The 8,681-nt window shown below is 35.8% G+C and overlaps 1 protein-coding gene and 1 long non-coding RNA gene across 2 annotated transcripts; one reads left to right on the top strand and one right to left on the bottom strand.

Moving 5' to 3' along the window:
- Window positions 1-1,926: 1,926 nt before the first annotated feature.
- Window positions 1,927-5,561, bottom strand: LOC120274771 (probable LRR receptor-like serine/threonine-protein kinase At1g74360). Its single transcript, XM_039281306.1, is given in 3 exon segments — window positions 1,927-3,207; window positions 3,209-5,355; window positions 5,449-5,561. Coding segments are annotated over 3 exon segments (3,393 nt in total). The 5' UTR covers window positions 5,540-5,561; the 3' UTR covers window positions 1,927-2,052.
- Window positions 5,239-6,856, top strand: LOC120274772. Its single transcript, XR_005540990.1, has 3 exons — window positions 5,239-5,368; window positions 5,445-5,567; window positions 6,639-6,856. It is a non-coding gene; the product is annotated as an uncharacterized LOC120274772 (long non-coding RNA).
- Window positions 6,857-8,681: the final 1,825 nt, after the last annotated feature.

Genomic DNA, 8,681 nt, shown 5'->3' with positions numbered 1-8,681 from the left:
GTTTGATTTGTTTTATGTTTTTTTTTATTTTATTATAAAAATTTTAATTAGTCAATTATTTTTTAATTTTATAATTTGGACATTGAATGAGTTTTCTTATAAAGTTTTCTTTTTTTGAAAAACACCTTATTTATTTTAAATTTTTAAAAATTTATTAAGAGTAAATTACTATGCAGTCTCTCAATATGGCCCTATAACATTTGTAATAACCAACATATCTCTACTTTTATTTATAATTCTTGTAGTCTTTTCTGACATCAAAACAATTTTTTTAATTAATATAATATCATAAAATACTCTTTTTCTTTTTTTCTTTTTTTTAAAAAATTTATTATTATTATTATTGTTCGTCATTCTTTTTTCTTCTTGAGTGTGTTCTTTTATTGTTTTTCTTTTTTTTTCTTTTGTTTAAGTATGCCGTCTTCTCTTTGGTTCATATTTTTTCTCTTCTTTTTTTTTTTAGAATATATTTGTTATATGACTTTATTAAAAAATTCTTCTTATATAGAATAAGATTTGGGGGAGAAAAAAAATAAGAGAATTGGGATTAAGTACAATAAATTTATAGATCTAAAAATGATGGATTAGACTAAATAACAAAGTATTGAATATGATTCGATCAGATATTGAACATTTAAGAATTTCTCTCTTTTCTATTTTACCAGAAGTATCCAATAAGTTATGATGATCGTAAGAGATTACTAACCAACTAGTTAATCTAACTTACTAAGTAAAGAATGAATATGAATTAAACTCTAAATGACACATAATAATGGATAAATGTAGCCTTTTATAAATGATTGATTAAATAAAGAATGAATATGGATTGACTCTCAAAAGATGGATAATCAAATGGTGACTTTAACTGATGCCTACGAGGAATAACTTATTCTTAAAGAGATGCTAATCAATTAATTACTCTAACTAACCCCCAAGAGATGAACCCAAAGAGATGGCTAATCAGCTAGTGGCTCTAAATAAGGAATGAATATGAACATAAATGATAATTAGTGACTCTAACTCACTAGCTACTAAAGATGTATGTGTAAATTTTTTTACAAAATTTTAAATTTGTGAAAGATATAGGTTCAAGTATATAAAAATTTTATTTTAAACAAATTGTACTAAATAGTTTATAGTTTAGTAGTTAAAATGTGAACATTCAAGGAAGAAATTGTTGGCTATTCTGTTTTAGAAATTTTTTAAAAAAACAGACATCTTAATGTTATCGGTAGATTTGAGAGACCTTAAGATTAACTAGAATTATATAAGAGTGTTTTAAGACCTTATTTGATGTTTTTACTCTGTATAGAAGCAATATTTTTTATTTCAATTTAAGAGAATTAAAAAAGTGATGCATTGATGATGTCTTCTTCTTTCTGAAATTATATTTTTTTTGCCACATAATATTATCAATAACTATATAATACCTTTTAGAACGATGACACTTTTATGCTATTTTACTACTACTATCTTCAATATTATTTATGTATATGGATTTATTGTGCTTGTTGATTAATTACAAGAAACACAATAATTTTATTTATTAACATTTATTTTTCAAAGGCTGTGTTATTACCCATTGCTTTTTTCTCAAATAAGTGTAATATAAATCAATCCTTCAAATAGAGAACATAAAACTGATTACTACGTACATGAGGTAAAACACTAGATACATAAATTTCAGACAAGAGTGTCTATATAAAATCAATTAATATATTAATTATAAATTAAACTTAGAGAGTAATTTTGCTTGTATTACCTTCTTAGCTCATCTTATATATATATATATATATATATATATTTATATAATTCATTAATAAACCCAAGCTTGTTCAACCTTCACTCTTTGAATTCAAACATTACTTTCCTGCATTCATATTGGTCAAGCAAAACTGCACCTTCCGTCTCTTAATTCCCACACGTAAACTTTTCATCCATTAATTAACCAATGTTACACTTTTATTATAAACAATAATACAATTGTTCATATTAAAAAAATCATTTTATCACTAAGAACCTATTCTGCACATTCTTAAATCAATCAATCAATCATTCATCTGGGAGACGAAAACTCTTGATCAAAACCTGAGCCTGAACCAGACCCAGACCCGAACTAAAACTACAAAAGTCAATACGTGTATCAATCCCAATAGAGATATTGTTAAGCATAACCAATACTTCACTCATAGTCGGCCGAGCAAGTGGGCTCTCGGCCACACACCGCACACCCACTCTTAGTAATGCACACATCTCTGCCAACCCTTCCACATCCTCATCTATCTTCATAACCATCGCTTCTCGCAAAATAGGTACAACAGCTGCTCTAAGCCCCCACCAACCTTCTTTACTAAATCTCCGGACCCATTCAATCAAACACTCATCTCTTTCATCCACAGCCCTCCTTCCCATTGCCAATTCCATAACCAAAACACCGAAACTATACACATCGCCTTTAGTAGTAGCCTGCCAAGTCTGTCCATACTCAGGTGCGACATACCCGACTGTTCCAGCCACCATTGTACTAACATGACTATGTCCAGGACTCATGACTCGAGCCAATCCAAAATCCGCGACTCTCGCACGACCGTGTTTATCAAGCAGAACATTACTTGCCTTCACATCTCGGTGAACTACGGCCGGCACACACTCATGGTGCAAAAACACCAGTGCTCGCGCCACCTCGACCGCCACCTGAACCCTTCTCTCCCATCCGAACTTGCCCCATTCCGGTATCATATCCTCCAAGCTCCCTCCGTCCATGTATTCGTATATAAGTATACGGTCCAACCCTTTAAGGCACCATCCGTACAATGTGACTAGATTTGGGTGCAACCAACCTGAACCCAACTTGAACCAGGGTCCGACTGAACCGGCTAAAACCTCCATCTCGGCCCGGAACTCCCTCTCGCCTTCTTCTCCAATTCGGTTCAGCTTCTTGACCGCCACGTGTCTTCCGTCTGGTAATACTCCTTTGTAAACTGTACCGGATCCGCCGGTGCCGATAACATATTTGTCGGAGAAGTTGCCGGTTGCCGCTACGATGTCGGCGTAACTGAACGCCGTTTTGTCTAAACGGAAAATCTTGACGTCGTTTGCTGACGTGGATGGGGTTAGTGAGTCGGAGACGTCGGCGTCACTGCGCCGTTTGGAGCCGGAGAGGAATGCTCCCTCGGGATCTGGATCCGTTTTGATGGGGAGTTCTGATCCCGAGGCAGTATATAACAGTGATTGTCCCGGAGAGGATGAAGACCGCCGTGAGGGCGAGGAACACCCAGAAGGCCACCGCCCGGCCGGTGACCCGCCGGCCGGCGACTGGCGTTGGTGGTGGTGGTGCTCTCAGTGAGGGGAAGACGAGCAAGGGGTCGCCGAGGAAGGATGCGTTGCCGAAGGTTGGGAACTGGCCCTCTTGCGGGATTGAACCGGAGAGGAGTGGGTTGAAGGAGACGTTGAAGGAGCTTAGCTGTGTGAGATGGACTAGGGTTGATGGGAATTTGCCGGAGAAGTTGTTTACGGCGAGATCTAGCATTTGGAGGCACTGCATTGAGCCGATCTCCGGCGGGATCTGGCCGGAAAGACGGTTTGTGGAGACGTTGAGGATGAAGAGTGGGAGTCGGCTGATCTCCGATGGGAGATGGCCGGTGAGGTTGTTGCCGTCGAGGTGGAGTAAGCTTATGTTGGTTATCTCGCCGATCTCGGCCGGGATCTCGCCGGATAAATTGTTACGGGAGAGTTGGATATAGCCGGAGATTTCTAGGGTTTGGACTGGCGACGAGGAGTTGATGCAAACGGGGAAGAGTCCGAACCCTTTGATAATCCGATCCCAAATAAATCGGCACGTCTTCGCCGTCATCAGCTCGTAGACGAAGCTGAATGGCTGGTAGGTCGCCGGAATCCATCTTTTCATTGCTAAGCACTCGCCGGATCCGGCAGTGACTCCATCGTTCCTCCGATTTGCTTCGAACGTCGCGCTAGGGTCCCTCCCGATCTTCGAGATCTCAGGCGGGATCCTCCCGGAAATCTCATTGTCCGCGAGGTTCAACCACAAGAGGCTCTTGCAGTTCCCTATCTCCGGCGGTATCTCTCCGGAAATCCTATTCCCGGCGAGCATCAGCCACAACAGCGACTCTAACCTCCCAATCTCCGGCGGAATCGGACCGGTGAGTTTATTATACGATAGATCCAAAGCTTGCAACCCTGTGATGTTCCCATACTCCGGCGGGATCCTTCCGGAGAAATTATTCCAGGCGAATACCAAAAACTTCAGCTGCTTCATCTCATCTAGTTTCGCCGGCAATTCACCGGAAAAATTGTTATAGCTAAGATCCAATCTTTCGATGTTCCCAAGCTGAAGAACACCAGACTTCTCAATCCCTCCCAGGTATGAATTCCCATGCAACAATAAGAACCTCACGCTCTTCAATTTCCCAAATAAATCTTGAACATCTCCTCCAAAACTGTTGTTGCTGAGATCTAGGAAGATCAAATTGGAGCACTGGAGGAGCTGCTCAGGAAGATCCCTGTCAAATCTATTGCTTCCAAGATACAGAGATTGAAGCTCTGAAAGCTCTCCGATTCTGGATGGAATCACTCCGGTGAAGCCATTAGCTCTTAGGTTCAGTGATTTGAGACTTGAGCAATTGGATATGGATTCTGGAAACTCTCCATGGAGATTGTTGACTGAGAGGTCGAGCACTTCAAGGTTGCAATCAGCTCCAAATGTCTCTACACTGATCTCCCCTGTGAGATTGTTCTCAGAAACACAGAACTCTCTGAGATAAGCAAAGCCTCTCCAGATATCTCCGGTGAAGTGGTTGGAGCTCACATCGAGGTATTGGAGCTTTTTGCATTCATCAAAGCTGCCGTGGATGTCACCGGTGAAGTTGTTGGAAGATATGTTAAGAATCACTAGGCTCTGGCATAAGGCGGGGAAGTTCGAAGCAATGCTGCCTTCGAGGCGATTAAGGGTGATGTCAAGAGTGTGAAGGTTTGTGAGGCCGGTAAGGTTCAGCTCGCCGGAGATGATGTTATGGGAGAGATTCAGGTAAGTGAGAGCTCTACATTTGTTGATCTCCGGAGGGATAGGTCCTCCAATGGTGTTATGAGAGAGGTTGAGGTGTGTGAGCTCCGGAAAAAGGTGAAAGCCATCGAATAGTCCTCCGGAGATATTGGATGAAGATAGATCGATGCCAGTGACATGTTGCTCGTCGTTGCAAGTGATACCAAACCATTGACATGGGGAATTCTCTGAAGAGTTAGAAGAATTCCATTGTGAATAACGTCCATGACTATACTTGTTGTTCTCTTGCAGAAAGTGCTTGAGTTGAAGGAGATTTGCCTTCTCATCTCCTGATGCTGCAACAACATGGTAGTGTATATGATTAGAATTCAATGAAACTGAAAAAAGATTTATTTTTTACTTGAAATTGTATGTATTCATGCAGACACCTGGGGATAAGAGAAGGGAGAGGAGGAATAGAAGAGCAAGGAAAGAGAAGAACTGGAAGTTCACCACCAACACCTCCTCTGCTTCAGACATGTCACAACAACTACAAACATGAGATCAGGTAATGAAGTTTTTTACTTCTTGTTGGGTTGCTGGTGGTTAAGTATGGGGTTGAAGAAGGAATAGGAATTTGGAATGCTGCTCTTTTCTTTCTTTCATGCTTTGCACAACACACAATTAAGATTTTGTTTGATGTTTTTTGTGGACCAGTTTGACTACTTAATTAATCCATTTGTTGGCAAAACTAGCAAGTTAGATACATTAGTTTGGGAAACAAGTGGCCGCCATTGTTGAACATATATATATATATATGTTTTCTCATCTAACTTGTTGAAGCTAAAATTTTCAATCTAATATTCTTGGACTTTATATATATATGGTTTTTTCTTTTGCATATATACCCCTGCTGATACCTGAAATTAAAACTGAACAACTGAGATTCTTACGTGTTTATATATATATATATATATATATATATATATGGGCATAAACCCTCAATAATGGATTGCAGATTATTATTTAAAAATGGTTGGAAAATAAATATTTTGTCTTTTATTATTATATAGGTTGCGTATTTATTTTTCTAATGGATTTTTATATTCTAATTTATATTTATCTATAAGCTAATTTACTTAATAATTATTATATTTACACACCTAACAAAGGTGGGTGTAGGATATACAGTAATTTTATGATTTAAAGAGGAGAAAAACTTCGCAATTTATGTTTTTTTTTAAAGGGATATATATGTGTGTGTATTTTTATTCTATGTTAGGTTTAGATGCTTTTATAACTTTACGTCATGTTAAATGAACTTTATTTATTAAGATATTTGTATAATTATTCAAGAGAGTTAGGCTTGTCTCCATGAATTATCTGGTCAGTTTCTAGATAAGACTTGGAATTTGGAAGGAGGTAAAGCCTGACTTTTTCTCCGAATAATTAAATAATTTTGATATGAAAATGATGCAAAATTATACAATGTTATACATCACTTTTTGGCTTGTTTGATTTTTCTTTGTGATGCAACTTGATGGTCATGGTCGGTTGCTTTGAATGAGCATCAATATCTTCTTTTGCTTTTTCTTTTTGATGTCTTTGAAGTCTTAATAGTACCTTGTTCTGTTTTCAGCATTCTGCCGCCGCAATGTAATACCAGGTTATGTTTTTGTGAGAGCTTTGGAATACTAATCCTGATTGTTCATCTCCAGCTTCATTGTCCTGTCCACTGGTTTGTTTTCTTCAAACCCACTCCTTATGACCATTTGATTGTGACTTTTTACTTTGTTTTTTTCTATATATTTGTTATGAAATTTCTCCATATAACCCCTAGCAAAAAATTCCAATGCTTTCACGTGTGATTTTAATTCTTAGGAATTAAGAAAAAAAATGTTTACTTTAGTTTGAATTTATTATATGTGCACGTACGTCGGTTTAGAATTTAGAATTTATGGTTTAGGATTTAGGGTTTAGGGTTTATTGGACAGCTCTAGCTCGGCTTTGATTATAATCGAAATGATGTGAATTATTGCGAAACGGGGGAGAGAAAAAGTAATAGTTTAAATGACGTAGAGAAATGAGTGAAACATAAGAAAAGTGGAAAACTTAAATTATGATTAATATGAGAAAACATGCTTTTATATTTAACTAATTACTCAAGCAATTGGTTGGGATGTTTTGTTAAATTTTATCATAATAAATATTGTTTATAAAGTGGGTAGTTGGTATGGGATTTATATGATGTATTAAACAAAGTCCTAGCAATTCAATGAATTCTTTTTTGCACTAATAAATGAACCAATTTGAAGTCATTGCCAATCCATTATGAAGTATGTACCACCTCATAAGGCAATAAGAACATATTTATGTGCTTTCATAACTTTTAGTTCACCGTTGAAAATTAAACTCAATGTAAATATATATATTTTTTTTTAGATATTGGGCTGGGGAAAAAATTATTATAAAATTTTGATTTAATAAATATTATTTGTAAAGTTTAAATATATTTATCTAAATAATTAAATTTATTTAAAAATATGTTTTAGAAGCTGTTTTGTTGGGAAAACAGAGGTTTTCTCTACCCAAACAACGTGAACATGCAATTGTTTTACCTTCAATAAATGTGTATAAATTTTTTTTAGGGGACGAAATTATAAAATATTATTTTATTAGAGATAAAAGTAATTTCATGAATTGATGTGTTGACCGTGTGGTCAAAGTCAATGCAAATGACAATTAAGTATCAATTTCTAAACGTGTTCTTCTTCCTAGTGTAAATGCCAAGTATTATTATTCCCGCGCATTCTCAATGTATAATTGGTGTCACTTTTTATTTATTTATATTTATTTATAAAAAAAATATAATATAATTTTTATTTTTTATTTTTTTGTGTTTTGAGTCATGTGTTCCTAAAATCAAAATCAAAGAAAAAACTTAAGTACTGACAAAAGAATATCATTGATGATCCAACGTGGGAAAACTTATGTATGCTTTGAAAATGAACTCACATGATTTGCAAGGACCACGTGATAAAAACCAAAATCACAAAAACAAAGAAATATAAGCAATTCTTTCTTTTTCTCTTCATTCATGTAGTACAACGTCTTCACAAGTACAGGGCACGTGGGGGTTTTTTTTTAAAAATAAATAAATAAATAATTTTTGGAAAAAGGTTAGATATTTATTTATTTATTATTATTTTGTTTTTGACACAATGGTTCTTAGGAGCATGGGCTCTAAAATAATCTGAAGTGAGATACTATAGTTCTATGAAAAAAAAAAAAAGATATCGGGGATGTTTATTTTTATATATAAATATTTTAATTTGAAATAACTTATGTAAGTAATGGGCGATTTAAACTTTTACCATTTGGATAAATCTAGATTTTAATATGGATTTTTATTTGAACATTGTCATAGTATAACTATATTAAAATAATACGGTATATAAAATAGGGTGGTAATAGAGCGGAAAATCCCTGATCGGACTCGACTTGACGAGGACGGGGATTCTCCGAATCCCTCACCAGTGGGGGTGGGAATGGGAGTCAATCAATCCCTATTTCTTAAACAAGGACAAGACCGGGAAATACCTTTCTATTCCCCATCCCATGAAAATCTCACATATGTGTATAATTTTTTTTAACATTAAAAAAATTTAAAGCCTAAATAAAG

Source organism: Dioscorea cayenensis, chromosome 13 (genome assembly GCF_009730915.1).
Source record: "Dioscorea cayenensis subsp. rotundata cultivar TDr96_F1 chromosome 13, TDr96_F1_v2_PseudoChromosome.rev07_lg8_w22 25.fasta, whole genome shotgun sequence".
In the NCBI taxonomy this organism is placed as follows: domain Eukaryota; kingdom Viridiplantae; phylum Streptophyta; class Magnoliopsida; order Dioscoreales; family Dioscoreaceae; genus Dioscorea; species Dioscorea cayenensis.
Note: the sequence above shows the minus strand (reverse complement) of the source record. Positions and strands in the feature narration are given on the sequence as shown.